Source organism: Aethalodelphis obliquidens, unplaced genomic scaffold (assembly GCF_003676395.1).
Source record: "Aethalodelphis obliquidens isolate GAN/ISIS:26980383/991018 unplaced genomic scaffold, ASM367639v1 scaffold86, whole genome shotgun sequence".
Classification (NCBI taxonomy): domain Eukaryota; kingdom Metazoa; phylum Chordata; class Mammalia; order Artiodactyla; family Delphinidae; genus Aethalodelphis; species Aethalodelphis obliquidens.
This window is the reverse complement of record NW_020838030.1, coordinates 509,801-530,710: the sequence shown is the minus strand read 5'-3', so window position 1 is coordinate 530,710 and position 20,910 is coordinate 509,801. Positions and strand designations below refer to the sequence as shown.

The 20,910-nt window shown below is 54.3% G+C and overlaps 1 protein-coding gene across 2 annotated transcripts in view; it reads left to right on the top strand.

Annotated features, from left to right (window-relative positions):
• Window positions 1-971: 971 nt before the first annotated feature.
• The window catches only part of NUP210 (nucleoporin 210), a 100,725-nt gene continuing 80,786 nt past the window's right edge, over window positions 972-20,910 (top strand). The window contains exons 1-4 of one of the 2 annotated variants that reach the window (XM_027093698.1): window positions 972-1,241; window positions 11,201-11,337; window positions 13,091-13,222; window positions 19,869-19,965. In XM_027093698.1, the coding sequence (XP_026949499.1) occupies window positions 1,069-1,241; window positions 11,201-11,337; window positions 13,091-13,222; window positions 19,869-19,965 (539 nt within the window). In that variant the 5' untranslated portion in view covers window positions 972-1,068. The remainder of the gene's footprint in view (window positions 1,242-11,200; window positions 11,338-13,090; window positions 13,223-19,868; window positions 19,966-20,910) is intronic. The other variant, XM_027093697.1, reaches the window with a different exon arrangement.

Genomic DNA, 20,910 nt, shown 5'->3' with positions numbered 1-20,910 from the left:
AACTACAAACCTAGGGCACAACCTGTAAAGTGAATTTAAGATTTAGGGTTTCTGCACGCACAATTCAGTGATGCTGAACGTTCTCTCTTTCTCTCTCTCTCTCTCTATGGTGCGTGCGGGGGAGGGGTAGGATATGCTCTGGCAGCGTTGGCGCCTTAAATCTGCCTTTTGGGTAACCTCCTCACGGCTTCCGGAAGACAGTGGGTGCAGCGCAAAGAAGGGCTTTGGGATCTGAGAGCCTCAGTGTTGCCCTTCGTAGCTGCGTGGTCTTCAGGCCAACTCACCCTGTTTCCTCCTGGAGAACTGGGTATCATGATGCCTCCCTGGCAAGGCCTGGAGGAGGTTGAAGGGGGAAGGAGCACCCACAGGGCCCCCAGGGCTTCAGCAGTTCGTTTGCCGTTGCGGAACTGGGCCCCTCTACTGGATGCCTGGGCCAGAATGCGCTCCGCATTCCAGATTTTCTGGGGGCCTTTGTGTGTTGATGGTCTGAGCTCAAGGTCTCAGGGGCCTGGCGGACTTGTTTGTTGGGCCCTGGCCAGGGTCAATGGCCAGAGGCGCTGAACTGGGCCGAATGAATGGCTGCGGGACGGCTCAGAGGCTCCACATCCGCGTGCAGTGTCGCCCGAGAGTTTGAAACCAAGAGTTTGAAACCAGGGATACGAGTGTGGAGGCCAGAAAACCGTGCAGTGCTTCCCGCGTGGTCGAGGGGCGCCACCGCCGCAGGGCGCCTCATCCCTTCTCCCCCGCCCACGGTGACTCGGGCGCGCGCCCCATCCCACTCACCCAGGCCCGCGTGGCCTCGGGTGCGCTTCCCAGCCCCTCCCTCCGCCCCGTAGGGCCGGGGGCCGGGGGTGGGAGCCCGGGCCCCTCAGTTCCAGCGCTCAGGGCCCGCCGGGGCCCAGGAAGGGGCCCGAGGCCTCGGCCCTCGCCCCGCCCTCTCCCTCCTCCCTCCCGCGCTTATCACCTGCTGGCCGGGCGCGCGCGGCCGGGGACGGAGGGCACGAGGGGAGCGCGCGCGCGTGCGCGCGCGACCGGGCTCCGGGTCCCGGGAGGTGAAGAGCGGCGAGGATGGTGACGCGGGGCCGGCGGCTGTGGCCGCTTCTGCTCGCGCTCTCGGGGCTGCTGGCGCTGGGCCCCAGCGCGCCGGCGGCCAAGCTCAACATCCCCAAGGTGCTGCTGCCCTTCACACGGGCCACGCGCGTGAACTTCACGCTGGAGGCCTCGGAAGGCTGCTACCGCTGGTGAGGCGCGGTCAGGCGTGGGGCCGGGTCGGGAGGCAGACCTCGGGCGCGGGCGGCCGGGCGGGCGCGCTGCAGGTGCGCGGGCGCGGGGAGGAGGCCGCGGCCTCGGGCGGGTCTGACGGGGCCTGCGGCGCGCGGCCTTCGGGCCTGGCCGGCGCCAGGAGGCCGGGAGCCGCGCGCCCCCAGCAGGTCCGCGCAGCAGGTGCGCCGGCGCGCGCTCCCGGGCGCCGGCTTGGTGGCCGGGCGGCCACTGGCCTGGCGGCTGGTCGCGCGTGATCCGGCGGCGTGCGCGTGGGTCGCCCCTACTGCGCATGGCGGCGCCGAGGCCTCCGCGCTCTCTGGCGGGAGGGGGCCCGCCCGGGAGGTGGTGCGGGCGGGAGCCTTGCTGTCGGCGGGACTCGCGGAGGGCGTGCGACGGGCGCGGCGAAGGGCCAGCGAAGCCCTGCCCGCCCCGGGGCTTCCGGAGGGACCTCCTGCCGGAGGGAGAGGGTCGCACTGGCGCAGCTGGTCCCGGGATGCCCGTCCACGTGGTCGCACGCCTTTCTCGTCCAGGCTCCGGGAGAGGTGGTCAGGGCCCTGCAGAGAGACCTAGGCTGGGGACGCCGCTTTCGGGAGTTTGGTGACCGGGACTCATCCCTGGCGCCGGACTGGTGTGGGAATTGGGCTTGTGGAGAAGTGGGGAAGGTGTGTGTGGGAGTCGAATCAGTCGTTCAGCGTCTTTGGGAGGAACGGAAACCTTTGATGAAAGGTCTTTCGGAGGAAACCCTAGGTGTTTAACAGATGATGCACCTGTTTTACAGATGAGAGATGCAAGGGCATGGTTGGTGGTTCACCCCAGGTTGCCCACAGAGCAAGGTTGCCTTGATCCCTAGCTTCCTGGGGGGACGCAGGAGTTCTGCACCTTTTGTGGGGGATGTGATCTGGGAACCCCAGGAACTAATGAAACTAGAGGTCCGCCCCACCTCACGGTAGCTGGGTGATGTGGTCCAGCCCTTCCATCCTTCAGATGGAGGAGCAGCAGCCTGAAGCGGCCTCTGGGTTCCACTCCGAGCAGGTTCATTCCTAGCAGGGTGCAGGCGGTGCTGGGTGTGACCAAGGCCCTACCACACCTCCCCGCCACCTTGCTGGAGATGAAAAGGAGGGGGTGATCCCCACGCGCTACGCCCTTGCGCCTCCCTTTGGTTCCCTGTTTCAAGGCTAGACAGTGTAACAGGGTGTGATCACAGTACAGAGAGTCCAACGTGTGTTAAGTCTGTTGGGATAGTCATCCGTGCACATCCGCGAGCCTGGTGCCGGAGCTCAGACTACCTTCTAGCTTATGTGCATTAATTACTAGTACCTATTTGTGTTCCGAAGGTCACCTCCTGAAATAAGGACACGCCACATCAGAGAAATGCATTTTGGGTTTAGTGCCTGCCTCCTCTGGAGGGTCGTATTTCTGGCTTGATATCACATCTTCTCTTTAACTTTTCTTCATCCCTGTCCAGGGCCCTGTGTGGTGTGGGGAGGTCACCTGTTAGTCCACACTTTGCAGGTGACCGTGCTCATTCTCTGGTTGAAGTTGTTCTCTTGATATGGGGGGCAAGAAAGAGGAAGCTGGCTATTAAAAGCAGCTGGCTTCAAATGAATCCGTTTCGGTGTATTCGTATGCTGCTTCCTCTGAGATTCTAGAGCTGTGTTTTTCGTTTCGGAAGTAACAACTTTTTTTGTTTTTTCTGACTGCATTTTCTTTTCTGAGAAGAGCTGGTGGATTTTAATTTACTTGTATAGCTTCTGAGCAGGAAGGGAAAAAACATTCCTAATCACTGATGCATCAGAGGGTTGCTAAGTATCTTATAACTTGTTTTGAATCTGACCCATAGCTTTTATTGCAAATGTGTAACTGCTTACCTTAAGTGTCTTGGAGATGTTTGGTGGTTGTGATTTTCCCCTTAACTTCACAGGAAAAGCTTCTGTCAGTCAAGCGTTGGAAATGTTTCCCTTATTTTTAGTGTGTGCTTCCTAGTTCAGTCAGGTATTGCTTGAGGTTTTGAAGAGTCCCCTCTGGAGTTTTAAGAGTGGTCCTAAAGGCAAGCTTTCTATCTGCATTCATCTGTACCTGGGAGGGAAATAGCCTCTTCACCTAAGGAGTTCATTGTGAAGTCTGTGAGGTGAAGAACAGAGAAAATGAAAACCTTCCTGGACCTTGGGGGAATTTTTGCTCATCCTTGGACTTTTCGGCCAAACTCCCACTTTACTGGAATCACTGTGTGCCTGAGCCCCAGGGGCTTTAAGTCTGCTTTTCCTGTTTCTTGATTTTATAGCATCAAATCATCAGGCAATTTTAAGGCCAGGGGAACTGTAGAGAGCATCAGGTTAAAACTGTTCACGTTTCAGTCAGAACCTCAGAGAGGGCAGTGCTCTGGGGGACGCGTATAAGTAGTGACAGTCTTGAGTTTGGGACCGTGCCCCCGTACCACCTCTTTCAGGGGTTTGCAGCCTCTGGCGAATTGGCCAGACCTGATTGAACCCTTACAGTCACAACGAGGGATTGCTGGTTATGTGGCAAACTCCTGATCCTTTTTTGATATTTCATGTTATTGAAAGGGCTCCAAAGCATCTTTCATGAGCTTCTTTTTAAGGCATCCTTTATATAAATGACACGAGAGAGAAAGTTGGGAAAAGGGAGAAAAAGAGAAGTATCCCATAATCCTTTTTTTGTTTTGTTTTGTTTTGGCCGAGTGGCATGTGGGATCTTAGTTCGCTGACCAGGGATCACACCCACGCCCCCTGCATTGGAAGCGCAGAATCTTGACCACTGGACCACCACGGAAGTCTCCCATAATCCTTTGACTGTAACACAGTCAGTCACCATTTTGTTTTCCTTTTGATCACTTATTCCACCCCCCCCCCCCCACGAAGCTCAAACCTGGTATTCAGGTCACTTGGGTACTTCCTTCTCTACCAACCACCAGCAAGTGTTAAAGCCCAGCTGTTTTTCTGTGTTGCTTCATGATCTTAAGTTTTCAGTGCCTGAGCACCATGCTGCTGGGTAGATGTTCCATCCTGCTTCCGTGGGTGGTTTTCTTCCTGCTTCCCTTGTGGGTTCCCCCCACCAACCCAAGCCTGCTCTGCCCCTTGACGTGGCTTCCGCCCTGCAGGCCCTGCCTCTGTCATGGGGGGCAGGGAGGGGTGGACCTGCAGGTGGGTGGAGGGAGGGCTGTGTCTTCCTCTGCCCCCACTCACTGCTTCTTTGTACAACCGTCACTTCTCCTTTTTCCACTGTAGCTTTCTGGCCTGACCCTCCCTGTCCCCGGGTTCCCCTGTCCCATTAGACACCCTCAAGATAAAAAATTCATTTCTGGTGCCAACATGTTGTTTCCATTTTTCTTTATAAAAAAAATTTGGTAAAATATACATATCATAAAATTAACCATTTTTAAGTGTCCAGTTCAGTGGCATCAGGACATTCACACTGTTATATAACCATTACCCATCATCTCCAGAACTTTTTCAGCTTCCCAAACTGAAACTCTGTCCCCATTAAATGCTAACCCCTCCCCGTCCCCCGGCCCCTACAACCACCTTCTGCTTTTCCTAATACCCTGTAATATCTGCCTGTTTCTTTTTTGGGGATGACAGTGTCCCCCACCCCACCCCCAAATGCAGTAACATTGTTTCGATTCTTGTTTGTTTTTATCTTTACCTCGGATGGCAAATGGTATAGGCTTTCTATTTACACTAGTGATATAAAGTTTCCTTTTAAAGTATTGTTTCAGGACTTCCCTGGCCGGTCAGTGGTTAAGACGGGGCACTTCCACTGCACGGGGTGCAGGTTCAATCCCGGGAACCAAGATGCCACATGCCGTGGGGCACGGCCAATAAATAAATAAAGTACGTTTTCATTAAGGAAGAATCAATTTAAAAGAAAAATGTAAGGGACTTCCCCGGTGGTCCAGTGGTTAAGGCTTCACCTTCCAATGCAGGGGGTGCGGGTTTGATCCCTGGTCATGGAGCTGGGATCCCACATGCCTCGCAGCCAAAAAACCCAAACGGAAAACAGAAAACAGCAGTATGGTAACAAATTCAGTAAAGATTTTAAAAAGGTCCACATAAAAAAAAAAAATCTTAAAAAAAGAAATAAAAGAAAAAAGTAAGAAGAAGATACGAAGGTTACTTGGATGTAACCGGATGGGGGGCCGGGAAGGGTGGAAGGTGCAGGTGTCCAGGCAGCTGCCCCGGTGGGTGGCCAGAGACCCAAGTCCAGAGGCAGGGACTTTGAATGTTGCAGGTGGGGATGGCAGAGGGAACCAAATAGCAGAACCAGTTTTTCCGCTAATTCCTTTGCATACTTTGCATGTTATTCCCCACTCACCGGCAGAACCACATTCAAAACCAGGTCACAGACTCAGCTCAGTCCTGGAATGCACGGGAAGTGTGCCAGACCTTCTCATCAATGGCGGTTTACCCAGGTTCAGTAGCATTTAAGGGAAGTTGAGGACACATTAAGAAGCAGTATTAAGGCTGCATGTGGGGTAGGGGGTGATGGAGGAGATGGAGCCATTTTTCACTGAGGTCTGGCGGCCTGGGCCCTCCCATGGGCAGCCCCAGGTAGGTGGAGGCCATTAGCTCTGTTTTGAACAATCTGGGTGCATTCACCACAAGGCGGGAGGTGGTGTCTGGACCAGGAGTCTAGAGCCAGGCCCGACTGAGGTGTTTTCCAGGAATGTAACCCTGGGCAGGTTACTTCACATCCGTGCAGGGGTTTCCTTGTGTATCAAATGGGGGGTTTCAATAGGACTGTTGGGAGGCAAATAAAACACTTGTGATATGTTTTATTTCGAGCCTGACACATAGTAAGCACATAATAAATGACAATTTTTTTTTTCTTTTTAAAAAATATAGTACCAGTAGTTTGAATGAAATAAGGCCACAAGTCTTGAAGAATTCAGTCAGGGGATTTCATTTGTCTCAACTCTCCTGACTTTCCTGCATGTGACAGGAAACTCAAACCAAAATAGTTTAAATAAAGCAGGGATGTTGTTTTGTCAGAGTTTGTTTCAGGCCGCACACAGGGCTCAGTGATGTCAGCAGGGCCTGGTCTCGGGCCTCAGCCGGGTGCCCCCTGGGGTAGCAAGAGGACGGGTCCAGCCCTGCAGCCCTTGTCAAGCCTTGCACGCTGGGTCTGAGCACCTCCATCCAGGGGGATGCACAGCCGATCGGCCAGGCCCCAGCCACCTGCCTCCCAGGGTCCAAGGAGCACGGGTGCCCTGGAGCCTCATGGTCTGAGCGTGGAGGGGAGCAGCACCCCCAGAAAAGCTGGGTGCTGTTACTGAGGAGGGGGAATGGAGTCTGGGCAGCCAAAACCCAACACGGGTCCCCTGCAGGAATGACACTCATGTGTGCACGTTTGCCTTGCTTCCTGTTTGCCCAGCTGTGTGTGTGTGTGTGTGCGCGCGCGTGTGCGGGGGGGGGCGGGGAGCAGTATATATACCCTGGGTTTGCTCACCTGGGGCCCTTGTCGGGAGCTGCTGTGATCTGGGAGGGGGTCTCGCTGGGATGTGGGTGAGCAATTCGAGAGGAGAGGAAGCAACATGCCCACCAGAACTGAACCGCAGGCTCCCCACCTCCTGTGCAGGACTTGGGGAAGGGTTCTCAGGCATAGAGAGCCCTTGGTGCCTCTCGGTCCACTTAGGACATTTGGTAAAATTAAGTTTATAATTACAGACCTTCTCATAAAGAAAACTCCAGGGCTTCCCTGGTGGCGCAGTGGTTGAGAGTCCGCCTGCCGATGCAGGGGACACGGGTTCGTGCCCCAGTCCGGGAGGATCCCACATGCCACAGAGCGGCTGGGCCAGTGAGCCATGGCCACTGAGCCTGCGCGTCCAGAGCCTGTGCTCCGCGACGGGAGAGGCCACAACACTGAGAGGCCCGCATACCGCAAAAAAAAAAAAAAAGAAAACTCCAAGCCCAGGTGGCCTCACTTGTAATTTCTATGAAACATTTAAGGAGGAAATAGTACAAATCCTTCATAAACTCTTTCAGGAAAGGCAGGAAGAACAATCATTTCCTAGCTCCTTTTTATGAGGGCAACATTACACTGATTGCAAACCAGCCTCGAACATTATAAGCAAAAGAAATTCACAGACGCAGAGTACAAAATTCCTTAACAAAATAGCAGCACATCAAATCCAGAAACATATAAAAAGGGTGTTGTGTTATGACCAACTGGAGTGGATCTCAGGAATGCAGGGTTGGTTTAACACAAACCAATCAATGTAATTGCTTGAGCAACAATAAACAATTAATTCTTGTGTCAACAAAATGAAGAAGAAAAGCCATATAATGGTCTCAATAGGTGCAGAACATTCAACAGTCATTCATGATAGAAATTTGCAGCAAGTTCGGATTAGAAGAGAATCCATAACCTGATAAAGGGCATCTACAAAAACTTGCACCGGGGCTTCCCTGGTGGCGCAGTGGTTGAGAGTCCGCCTGCCGATGCAGGGGACGCGGGTTCGTGCCCCGGTCCGGGAGGATCCCACGTGCCATGGAGCGGCTGGGCCTGTGAGCCATGGCCGCTGAGCCTGCGCGTCCGGAGCCTGTGCTCCGCAACGGGAGAGGCCACAACAGTGAGAGGTCCGCGTACCGCAAAAACAAACAAACAAACAAACTTGCACCAGAGTCTTATGCTGGGTGCAGTAAGGGCAAGAAATGAGCACGCACGGGCGCTGTCCTCAGGCTCAGTCTCCGAGGGGGTCAGACAAGGAGAAGGATCACACCAGCCATGGTCTCGGGGCCTTTGCCCTCGCCCATGCTTTTGCCGGAACACCCTTCTCCCAGATATCCAGGGATCCTGTGTCTGCCCCTCCTTCTCACATGTCGCCTCTGAGGGAGGCTCCCTTCACCATCCGGTTGGAAACTACAGCCTTTCCCTCCCCTGCCTTCTATTTGTCCAAAGCACTGTTGTCTGAGATCCCACCCCCACTCAGTTATTTTGTCTATCCTTGTTCTCCTCCCACTAAAACGTAAACTCCGTGAAGGTGGGGATTAATGTGTATTTTGTACCTCGTTGTGTCCCCGGCACCTAGAACGGTACCTGGAATCCTGCACATCACCCAATGAATATGGATTCAGTGAATGAATGAACGAATGGGTGCATTAGGGACCCCAAGAAGGACCAGCTGTGAGAGCTGAGTGGAGGTTGAGGAGGGTCAGGGATGGGTCCGTGGAAGAGTTACCATTTCCCATGAGCCCTCAAGGCCGGGCCGCACAAGAGCTGGTGGGAGGGACGCGAGAAGTGGAGGGGTCAGCATCAGTGGAGGGATGGGGGGGAAGCTGGGGGAGGGAGAACTTCAGAGCAGAGGTTAGACTTGAAGTCAGAAGCTTCAGGCTCTTGCCAGTGGTGAACCCTACTTCGGGCCTGAATCTTTGCCTGTGGCTCTGAGGATGTCTGCGGTTGGGGGTAGGGCCCCACCAGGTCACACATGAACGATCACAATCTAGAAGGGCCCCTGCTTTCTTACTTTCTTTAAAAAGCAAAGGTCTGTGGTCAGAATCTCGCCAAACACCTCAGGGCCAGAAGCCCTTCATTTAGGCACCTCCTGCTGGTACCTGAGTTGGAGAGCTTACTATGTGCGACGCCCTGCAGTAAGAGCTTTACATCTGTCATCCTATCTAATCCGCCCCAACCCTTTGCAGCAGGTACCACTTTTATTGCCATTGTACAGCTGAGGAAACAGGCACAGAGAATTGAGGTGGAATTGTTTGCTCAATGTCACACAGCTGGCGAGTGGCAGCACCCTGCTGCCCTAGGCGTTCACCTTCTCAACAGAGTGAGGCCATGTCACCATCACTGCCTGCGCCCCTGAAGCTCCTCCCGTGGGCCTTAAGGCGAGTCCATGAGTGGGGAGGGTGGGCAGGCGTGCTGACCACCAGCTGAGGTGCACAGAACGACCAGGTGGGCAAGCTGGAGCAGCTCTCATCCGTTCTGAGCAGCGGCCGTTCGTTTAAACTGGAGACAGAGGAAGGCTCTTTCGGCAGAAAAGCCATTGAGCCCGGACCTGCTTCCTTGGCAGAACGTGATGCTGTGTCCAAGTGACCTGGCCTTCGGAGCTGGTTTCTGGGTGGGCCTCTCAGCTGTCAGCTCTGTGCAGACCCCGCCTTCTCTGAGCCCTGCTCCCTGGACCCGTCCTGCCGCCTGGGCCAGGAGCCCAGAGCCCGCGAGGGTTAGGCTGAGGGAGCTGGCGCGGCCCACGTGCCTTCTCCCCCCTTCCCTCCGTGCCTCACGTGGGTCCTCCCCAACCAGTGTGGGGACAGACTGGTTCTGAGAGCTCCAGCTATCGGTGTGAGAGGCCGCTCTGTCCTCGTTTTATAGAAACACTGGAAAATGGCGGCTGATGGGCAGCCCCGCCCCTCACAGCTGTCCTGGGAACGCCACTGTCAGAGTGCTGCCTTTTTCGTGTACCACGTATACGAAAACTTACTGTTTGCTTCAAAATGACTCCTTTTTTGAACATCAGACATCCTCTTCAGTATTAACATGTAGGAGCTCATAAGTTTGATACATTTGTTTTTCCTGAAACAATTAAAAATGAATGTGTAGTAATTAAATGACATAAAGAGTCAATTTAAAGATAGTTCATCGGTGCCTCACTGCTCTCTGGTGTTGTGTGCTCCGTACCCTGGGGGAAGCACTCGTGTGGTGGGAGGATTGTCTGATCTGGAGTCACACAGACCTGGCTCTGATCACTGGCCCCGCCACGTACAGCTGTGTGGCTTTGCGGAATTACTCAACCTCTCTGAGCCTCGGTTTGGTTTTCCCATATAGGCCTCCTGGAGGGTTAAGTAATCTGATGGACAGAAGTATTTGGCTCTGGGCTTAACACATGGTAGATAGTTTCTTTCGTTATCTTATTTGCTCTCCCTGTATTGGTCAGGGTTCTCCAGAGAAACAATATGTGTGTGTGTGTGTGTGTGTGTGTGTGTGTATACACGCCTCTGAAGGCTTTCAGGCAGGAGGAACTCCCTCTCATTTGCAGATGAGTCAGCCCTTTTGTTCTATTCAGGCCTCAACTGATTGGGTGAGGCCCACCGACACTGGGGAAGGCAATCTCCTTTACCCAGTCTGCTGGTTTAAATGTTAACCTCATCCCAAAACACCCTCAGGCACACCCAGAATAATGTCTGACCAAGTAGCTTGGCACCTCATGGCCTGGCCAGGTTGACACGTAAAATTAACCACCACACTCCCCCAGCACACTTCTGTATTTTAATAACAGTCTCTGGGTGTCTCTGCGTTCGCCAGACGGGACCTGCTTCTGCCTCTCATCCCCTCTCATGTCCGGCGCTCTCTGCCTGCCTTGGGGTGCAGGGTGATTAACCATCGCTTCTGTGAAGAATGACCCATCCTCCCTCTGTGGCGAAGGTGTTTACCTGCCCTTCCGCCCACCTTCCCTGTAACCTCGGCCCCGTGCGCTGGGCCTTGTGCCTGTTGCCAAGGTTCCTGTCGGTGAGCTCTGGGTTTGTAGGGCCTGTTGGGGATGGAGGTGACCGTCTGGGAGGCTGCCGTGTGCCAGGTCCTGCCTAGAGGTCAGCAGGCACCTGGCCTCTCCTCCTCCCCAGGGACCGTAGGCGCTTTTCCCACCAATAGTTATTTCCAGTTCCTTGGAATAGTCCTGTCAGGTGACTGTTGAACATGGAGGTGTTTTCCAGTGTCCCGAGCAGTGACTCTCTGCCTGTGTGATATGTTCAGGGCTGGGGTGGGGGTGAGGTGGGAGGGGAGGTCCTCGCCCTCGGGATGTCCTGCTCCTACTAGAGGGGCCTCGGCTGCCTGTCTCCTCTGGGTTTGAAGCTGGTGGAGCCTGGCCTCTCTGTCCTGCGAGTCTGGGACAGATGGGGGGTGCTGCGGCTCTGGCTTCCGGTCCCAGCCCTGCCTCTCCCGTGGCTCCAGAGGGTGACTTCTCTCCTTCTCGCCACAGGTCATCGACCCGGCCGGAGGTGGCCAGCATCGAGCCGCTGGGCCTGGACGAGCAGCAGTGCTCCCGGAAGGCAGTGGTGCAGGCCCGCCTGTCCCAGCCCGCCCGCCTCACAAGCATCATCTTCGCGGAGGACATCAGTAAGGCCTCCCAGTGCGCCGCGTGGCCCCTGGTGGGGATGGGGGCTGAGGGGCTGGAAACACCCCGCTGAGGCCTCGGGCCACAGGGACGGAAGAGCCCATGGCCACGCTTTCCCTTCTCTTGTTGGGTCTGAGGACGCCCATGGAGCTGGGGCGACACTGAGCAGGCAACATGAACCCTGGTCCCTCCTGCCACAACCTTGTCCTGCTTGCCCTCCCGTGGAGGCTGGCTTTCATTTCTACGTTATTAGTTGTTACCAAAATAACTCTTAATGGGCGTTGATTCAAAATGAAGAAAGTTGTGCAATGTTTCACTTCCCCATATTTAATTTGCCATATTATGGTCGTAAGATGCTTAGAAAACAATGAATTTTTTGTCATGCTTTTCCCCCACCTAACATGGTATGAAAAGTTTCCCATTTTATTATAGAATTTTTTTTTTTACATCTTTATTGGAGTATAATTGCTTTACAATGGTGTCTTAGTTTCTGCTTTATAACAAAGTGAATCAGTTATACATATACATATGTTCCCATATCTCTTGCGTCTCCCTCCCTCCCACCCCTCTAGGTGGTCGCAAAGCACCGAGCTGATCTCCCTGTGCTATGCGGCTGCTTCCCACTAGCTATCTACCTTACGTTTGGTAGTGTATATATGTCCATGCCACTCTCTCGCTTTGTCACAGCTTACCCTTCCCCCTCCCCATATCCTCAAGTCCGTTCTCTAGTAGGTCTGTGTCTTTATTCCCGTCTTACCCCTAGGTTCTTCATGACATTTTTTCCCCTTAAATTCCATATATATGTGTTAGCATACGGTATTTGTCTTTCTCTTTCTGACTTACTTCACTCTGTATTTTTAATGGCCGAAGAATATTCTTAACCAGAGGTTGTGCTATAAGCATTCCCGTGTATGAGGCACTCAGATCGTTTTCAGATGTTTGTTTCAGTGTCATATAGGAAAATAAATAGTTTCATTCGGGGAACAGTTTTGGGTTCCTTCAGGTTATTTCCTGCCAAGGATAGATTCGCAGCTTTACTGGGTCACAGCCTATGAATATTTTTAAGGTTTTTTGATAAATGGGGCTGAATGGCTTTCTCACAAAGTTAAGGGTGTACAAGTAGTTATATGGTGCCTGGAGAATGGTCGGAATGATTTCGTGTCACAAGCTGTTACTTTCTACATTAGAGGATTCTCCAGGTAATGCCATTTATGTGTCTTATTGATGGAGCAAGTAAGAAATCCGTGTAGACGTGCACACTCTTTTTTTATACTATAGTGTAGTTGATAGTCTTATGCAAAAACTGCAGTGTAAACACAGACACACACAAATGCACAAATTCCGGGTGTAATTGCTAATCTCAGGGTAGGGACAGGCGTTCAGAACAGCATCGTCCTTTTGGAGGCTAACTTATCATACCAGAACCCTTGTCGTTTAGCTCAGTGGTTACACTCTGAACAAAACTCGGAAGTCTAGGAAGAGTGTTTTGCACACAGCTTTACACGCTGGCGCTCGCGGTGGAAAAGTACAAGATGGGCAGTGAAAGTGTCTGGAAGGCCCTTACTTCCTGGACGTCCGTGCTGACTCTCGGGCCTCGTGGAGGTCCTGAGGATCGACTCGGTTCTTCCAGCCCTGTTTCTTGGGGGGGATTGTTGGTTTCCCTTGTCTTTCCCAAAGAATAAGACCACCCAACCTATGAGGCGCTGGAGGTGGGGTGGCCGCCCTCCGGCTGACCCTGTGTTCCCTCCCCTGCAGCCACCGGCCAGGTCCTGCGCTGCGACGCCATCGTGGACCTCATCCACGGCATTCAGATCGTCTCCACCACCCGCGAGCTCTACCTGGAGGACTCCCCGCTGGAGCTTCAGATCCAGGCCCTGGACTCGGAAGGTGAGGCCACCGGCCCGGCGGGCTCTGCTTCTTCCTCTCCTCGTGTGCGGCCTGCTCTCCCCCAAGGCGGGCTGCTCCGGCCAGGGGGGCAACGTGGAAGAGGTCAGGACCACCTCTACGTGGACGCCAGGCCCGCGGTGGCAGCGAGGCCACGGCCACTTCTCCACAGGGCCTGGAGGCCAGCTCCGTGCCTGTGCACAGCTGGGAGGGGCTCACGGGGTCACTGCTGTGAACAACAGAGGCTCTGGGGTCTGGGGCTGGCTTCCTGATCCAGACTGCAGCCTACGCGCGTGCGCGCGCGCGTGTGTGTGTGTAAGAGAGCACGTCTATGCTGCCGGCCCCACGTACCATCCTTCACTTCATAGCAGAACATTGGCTTGTTCTGGGCTGGGATTCTTTGTGGAAGGTCTGTTCTGCTGGTTGGCAGACTGTCTTGGCTGTAACCTGACCTCTTGGTCAAGGAGCAAAGGGAAAATTTGTAGGTTAAGGTTCTTGTTGAAGAAAGTAGGTCAGGCAAAAGGCATCTTCCAGATGAAGGATCTTCTAAAACTTCACGTCCAAGCCAGGACTCACCTTGTCTTTGAAATCTCCCCTGACCACTCTAGCCCCCCCTGCCCTGGCTTTTTCAAAACATTGTTATAGATCAGGGTTTCTCAGTCTAGGCAGGATTGGCATTTGGGGTAGATAATTCTTTGTGGTGGGGACTACCCAGTACATTTTAGGGTGTTTGGCAGCATCCCTGGCCTCTATGCACCGGATGCCAGTAGCACCCACTGAGCTGTGACAACCAGAAATCTCTCCAGCCATCGCCAAATGTCCCTTGGGGGCAGAATCAGTGTTTCGAAGCATCTGTCCGAGCCTTCCTTCCGCTCTGTATTCATTCATCGGATAAGCTGCCCAGCTTCTCTGAACTCCCCTCTGATCTGTGAAGCTGACATAATGATGCTTACCTGGTCACGAGGACCTGGTGAGTGAGTGTGAAGGGTCAGCCCCGCCTGGTGTGTGGTGGGTGCTCAGTGCGCTGGGTGGCCATGGAGTGTGTTCTGCCTTCTGGGTCTGCCAGGTCCTGGGGTCCTGCTGTGGTGGGGCGGGCGCACGGGGCCTCTGCCCCTAGCATCTCAGGCCAGGGGGTCCACGGGTAGATCAGGCCCACGTGCATCCCGGCAGGTGCGGTTTGTAATCACGTTGGGTGCAAAGTGTGAAGGGACCACTGGGTGGGGGAGCAACTCCAGGGGGCTTGGAGGTGGGGCGTGGAGGTCAGGGGTCAGAACAATTTCTTAGAAGGCAGGATGTTTGACTGAGCCTCGAGGGATGTGGGGTCTGCCAGGCGGGGACCCCGTTTCATCCTTGAGACTGAAATTGGAGACGCCAAGGGACACAGGATATAAAGGGGCCTTGTGTCAGGTGTGGGATTTGCGCCTGGTCTTGAGGCAGAGGGCGCCGAGGAGGAGTTTGTGCAGCGAGCTGATGGGAGCTCACCTGCCCGACGCGGTGGCGGGGGTCATATGCCGTTCACTGGAGCCAGGCGTCTCTGGGCGCCTCACCTGTCCTGACTCGTTTCACTTCCAGGAGCGGAGACTGAGAGAGAACACACAGTGCACTTACAGACACACACAGACCAGGCACACACACATGCTAGTCCTTCGTTCGCAGCAGAGCCAGAATCTGAGCTCCGGCCTGGTTGGGTCCTGGGTTCACTCTCAGCCAGGGGTCAGCACGTGTTTTCCGTGATGGGCTGGGTAGGAATTGTTTTAGGCTTTGCCGGCCCGATCGTCTCTGCAGCAGCCGCTCAGTTGTGTCAGCGTGGCTCTAAAACAGTCACAGACAGTGTGGAATGAAGGGGCGTAGCTGTTCTAATAAAATTATATTCACAAGAACTGGTGGGCGCTAGATCTGGCCCAAGGGCCATAGTGCGCCAACCCCTGCTCTTAACCTCTCTGGTCTATTTCCTGTCTTGTCACTTAAAAAAGAAAGTTGCGTTTATTTAAAAAAAATTTATTTTATATTGGAGTATAGTTGATTTACAATGCTGTGTTGGTTTCAGGTGTACAGCAAAGTGGTTCAGTTATACATGTATCTATTCTTTCTCAAATTCTTGCCCCATATGGGTTATTAGAGAGTATTGAGCAGAATTCCCTGTGCTCTACAGTAGGTCCTTGTTGATTATCTATGTTATATATAGCAGTGTGTACATGTCATTCCCAAACTCCCAATCTATCCCTCCCCACGGCCCAAGTTTTGTTTATTTTTATCGAGATTTATATACCATGAAATTTACCCGTCTAAAGTGTACAGTTCAGTGGTTTATTTTAAAAGTATATTCACAAAGTTGTACAGCCGTCACCACTGTCTAATTTTAGAACCTTTTCATCACTGCAAACTGCAACCCCACACCCATTAGCAGTCGGTTCTTGTGCTTTTCTCTTTCCGGCCCCTGGCAGCCACTCATCTACTGTCTGTGTGTATAGGTTTGCCTCTTCTGGGGCTTTCATATGGATGAATCATACAGTGTGTGGTCTTTGGTGTCTGCCATCTTTCACTGAGCATGTTGTCAAGGTTCACCCACGTTGTGTCCTGTGGCGGTGCTTCGTTCCTTTTCATGGCTGAGCGATGTTCCATCGTATGGATGGACCACATTTGTTTATCCCTCCGTCAGTTGGTGGACAGTTGGGTTGCTGCCCCCTTTGGGCTGTTGTGAGTAGTGCTGCTGTGAACATGGGTTCGAGTCTTTGTGTGGACATAGGCTTTCATTTCCCCTGGGTCTACACCCAGGAGTGGAATTGCTGAGTCAAAGGGCAACTCTATATGTACCTTTCTGAGGAACAGCCGGAGAGTGTTTCCACAGTGGCTGTGCTGTTTCACATCCCCACCAGTGATGCATGAGTGTTCCGGTTTCTCCAAATCCTCACCATCACTTGTTATTCTCCATCTTTTTTTTTTTTTAATAGTTTATTCATTTTTAAGTCACTTTGGTTTTTCCCCTTGGGCAGCTGGTGGATGTGTCAGGAATGGAAGGTGGCTGCCTGGCCTTCCTGTGTGGGACAGGTGCCCCGTGGCCCTAGGGGATCACGTTTCACAGTCCTCCCACTCCTAAGGTTTTGGTGGTGCATGTGGCCAGTTCTGGGGGGAACCCTGGCTCACCCAGGCCTGCATACACCGGCCTTTCAGGAAGAGCCCAGGTCAAGGCCCACCTTTGTGGCACCAGGTGGTTCACTCCCTGCCTCCCTGTTCACTGTGAGGGTGTCCCCACCCAGAATTGCTTGGACTAGTTCCTTAGAAATCCCCTCTTCCTTTGTCCTGAGCCTGTATCCTCCCTACTGGTCAGTCTCCTTTATAAAGAGAAACTTGACCTTCATAACCTTGGAGGGCCCCCCAGTCTCAGAAGGGATGTACCTTATCTAGGTTGGTGCCTGTTTGGTTTTTAACCTGCTTGTGGCTCAGCAAACATTGTTAGGTGCCCAGCCCTAAGTGTCGTCTTTTACCCCACAAGGGTGGATGGTAATTATACATTAGCCCATTGTACAGACAAGGAAGCTGAGGCCTAGAGAACTTCAGTGACTCACCCAGGGTCATGCAGCTTGTGGGCGGCAGAGCAGGGGCTGGAACTCTTGTCCACTAGGCCACACTGCCTGTCTCCAACTGCTGCATTTTTCCTGGGCACCGTGGTCTGCACCAGGGGCTGGGGTCTGCTTTATTGGCCTGAGGCCATCTGCAGGGTTCCTGCCTCGAGTTAATGTTTTCAGAGTTCTCTCCCAGCCCGCATGTACCTGGTGCCCGGGCAGTGCTGGGGGCTCCGGTCCCCCAAATGCCACGCCTCACCTCCCACTCAGAGCACCGTCCACTCCCACTTCCGGATCTCTGCTTTCTGAAGCCCAGGCCCTCTGGGCATCCCGTCCAATATTTTCTTCTCTAGGGCTCTCCCAAGGTGGAGTTTGTCCCTCCTTGAAATCCCTCAGTGATTCGCAAGCCCAGCCTTGGGGCACGGGGCACTTTTTACTCGTTGTCAGGCTCCGCACTTGGGCAGAATTGGGATCACTTCATTCTTTGTTTGACACTGGACTTTGGGCCCAGCGGGCATCCAGCAAATGTTTAAGTTGAGTTGCTTAGTGTTTTCCGGCTGCCCTCCTGGGACCAGGACAGGGGGTGCAGCCTCCGGAGACTGGGCCCTGGGATTTCCTTGTTAATGTGAGCACCTGGCACATAGTAGGTCTAATAGCTGCTTTTTTAAAAAAAAATATTTTATATTGGAGTATAGTTGATTAACAATGTTGTGTTACTTTCAGGAGTACATAATAGCTGCTTTTCAAAGAGACACGGCAGAACTCTAGGCAGAAGCTTCTTGAACTGCCCCTACCTCCAAGCCTGCAAATTCCTGCTGAATGTGTGGGTCTTGGAGCCTGTTTTGCTGGAAGGTGCCCTTGCCCACTGTCCACTCTGGGAAGTTGTAGTCAGGTCACGTGCCATCTCCTGTGGTTTCATTTTGTCATCCAGACGTCAGGGCCAGCTTCACACAGGCTCTCGTGCTACAGAGGTCCCCAGGCTTGGTTAATGCTCCACTGTTGCCGTCTTGAAATTTTAATACATTTATTTTTGTGCTCGTGTTTTGTGAGTGGGGTCTGATGGGACTTGGAGCCTCCGTGATTTTGAGATCCTGCTTCCCTGCCACCTCCCTGCCTCCTGGGCTGGGTTCCTGGCCACCTGTGCCCTGTCCCCTGGTGTCCTGGGTCCTGCCTGTCCTCTCCCTCCCCAGCCTTGTCCTGTGACTACGGCCACCTTCCATCCCCAGCGGGGGCCTGGGATAGGTGCGTGTCCCCAGGGTATGTGGGGTGGAGCGTGGCAGAGGCCATCCCTCTCCCAGGGCACGTCCGTTCTAGAGGCTGCATTTTGGCCGGAGTGAGCCTCTCACCCACCCTCATCTGGTTTCCTAGCATATCCATACACAGGCTACCGAGGCTTAGCGCGGGGATCAGCAGAGTGGGAAGGAGAGATGCCTGACTCAGTTTCCACAGAGCCTGCTCAGCTAAGACACAGTGTGTTGGTCCAGTGGCTGGCAGGAGGGGACCCCTGTAACTGGCACACCCATGTGTACCCCAAATTGCAGGGCAGGACTCTGGGTACCTCTGAGGGTCTGCACTCACCCTAGAGTGTCCCTACCCGCCCAAGGGAGCACCGCCTCAGCCAGCCCCACGCCTGGGGCTTTCTCTGTCTCCTTCCAACTCTCCCAAGTCTGACTTGCGTCCTTCTGGTGCTTTCCCTGCCTTTGGAATGAGGAGCCCCAAGTTTTCATTTGCATACAGCCCTGCAAATTAGGCAGCTGGTCCTGCATGCGCCCCTGCCCATGTGGGTGAAACTTCTGGAAGCCCCAGGATGCTTTCTGCTCCAGGAATGATCCCACATTCATCCCTCCCCTCACATCCGAACATGACAGAGATGCGGGGATTCTGACTGAAAAACCGAGCTCCAAGCGTAACCACTGAAATGGATGAACGCAGGGTTTCCTGTCTCCATTTTCCAGGTTACGAGACCCAAGGAGGCCTCCCCCAACCTCGGTCTTCTCGTCCTCAGAAGGCCGTGCTGGACCGCACTCGCCCCTGAGCTGGCTGGCACTCTCTCCTGTCGATCTCAACAGCCCTGAGACCTCAGAGGTGGGGTGGGGCCTGACTCTAAATGCTCTGCGCTTCGCAGTGAAGAAAGAGCTTTCCTGGGCCCCAGATGCTCTGTTTTGGGGGCTGGCGAGGCAGGAATGTAGATGATGGAGGTGGAGTGGGTGTGGGCGATAGGGTGTGGTGTGGGGAGTGGGACAGACCAGCTGGAGAGGCTGAGCCAGCCTCTCATCACCAGAGGGGGCAGGGCCCAGGCAGCGGGGTCTTCAGACTTTTGAACTTGCAAGTTGGACATACAGTATACTGCATTTCTTAATTTGAAATGATGGGAGCCAATTAAGGAATGTAAAATCAACATCGCCTGGGGAAAAAGCAAACCATAGTTCCCAGCAGATCGGGCCTTTGAGCGCCCAGTTTTCATCCCCCGCTCTGTTCCCGGGTGTCTGCGTAGAACCACGTGTTGCAGTTACCCTGACAAGGTGTTTACGGAGGGATTCAGACCCTCCCTGAGTCCTCCTCCGGCAGCGGTCGCCCAGTCACGTGCTGGGCTCTGCGTGTTCTGGCGTCTGGTCCAAGGCACGCGGACGGCAGCCAGGGCTTCAGAGCCGAGGCCGGCTGTGCGAGCGTCCACCTCCTCCACCTGGGACTTGGGGTCTCAGCATCTCGGCCGAGGGGCAAGGATGGGCACATGAAAGCACACGGCCTGGGTTCCTTTCCCAGCACAGGGAGGTGGTGAGGGGGGAGTGAGTGACAGTCTCAGGAACCACCGTCTAAACTGTAAAGCACTTCCCCACGTGAGGGGTGACGGGTGCGCACAGGCAGGAGGTACAGCGGGAAGGACACGGCTCCCCCGAGAGGCCAGGGCTCCCTCCTCACGGTCACGTGACCCTGATTCTTTCAGCCTCGTTTCCCCTCCCTCCCTCCCTCCCTGCTGAATGGAGGCTGGAGGCTGCAGGCAGTGCCGCCTGCTCTGCAGGGGCTGGTGCATGTCCCCTGCCCCTGGCCCCGGGGGGTAACTCGGATGCGCCCCTCTGCTCCTACAGGAAACACGTTCAGCACCCTGGCCGGGCTGGTCTTTGACTGGATGATCGTGAAGGACACAGAGGCCGACGGGTACTCGGACACTCACAATGCGCTCCGGTAAGAGGCGCCTGCCTTGGAAGGGAGGCGGGAAGGGGGTTGTCGCCGGCTCCATGAGGGCTGGGGGCTTCCATCATCATCATCCCCCTCGGCTCACACGGTTGTGCAGGAACCTTGCTGCTTGTGCAGCCCACGGGGATGTGTTCTGTGGGACATCGTCGAGGAGGCTGGGCTGTCCAGCTGCCGAAGAGAAAGCTTGTCCCAGACAATGGGAGCTGTCCCGGGGTACAGGCGAGGGGCGGGGTGCGGCCCTGCTGGGGGTGAGCTAACGGGGAGACAGTTCCGGCTGGGGTGACCTTCCTGCAGTGACCTCTTCCAGGCGCAGGAGGCTGCCTTCCCCAGCACGGGGGTGGGAAGTGGGCCTGCAGGCGGACTCCTTGTGAGACAGACTCATTACCCATCTTGACTCAGCCAGTCCCCCCAACGGCCGTGTGGCTTCCGTACCACTGTCCACGTGCCTTAGGTTGGTAAGGGGCGGAGCTACAACTTGAACTCAGATGTGTATAGATTCTCACAGTGCCGTGTGGTAGCCATGAACCCTATCCTGGCTGTTTAAATTTAAACTAGGTACAGTGGAAAATTCAGATCCTTGATTGCACTGGCCACGTGTCAAGGGCTTGTTAGCTGTGTGGCTGGTGTTACCACACACTGGACAGGGCAGACGGGGAGCATTTCCATCCCAGAAGGTTCTGCTGGCCGGTGCTGGTGCAGACCTGGGCTAATGTCCCCTGCTATGCTGCATTGCCTCGTGCTGTATTATAAAAATGTTAGAGTATAGTCCCTTTTGGGGGAGGAAGACTTATTTTTTTAAAAGACTTTGCAGCAATTTTTAGCCTACAGAAAAGTTGCAAGTGTAGTACAGAAAGTGGATTCCCCGAACCACCTGAGAGCAAGTTGCCACCTGGTGCCCGTAACCCCCAATTACGTTAATGTGCATTTACTGCC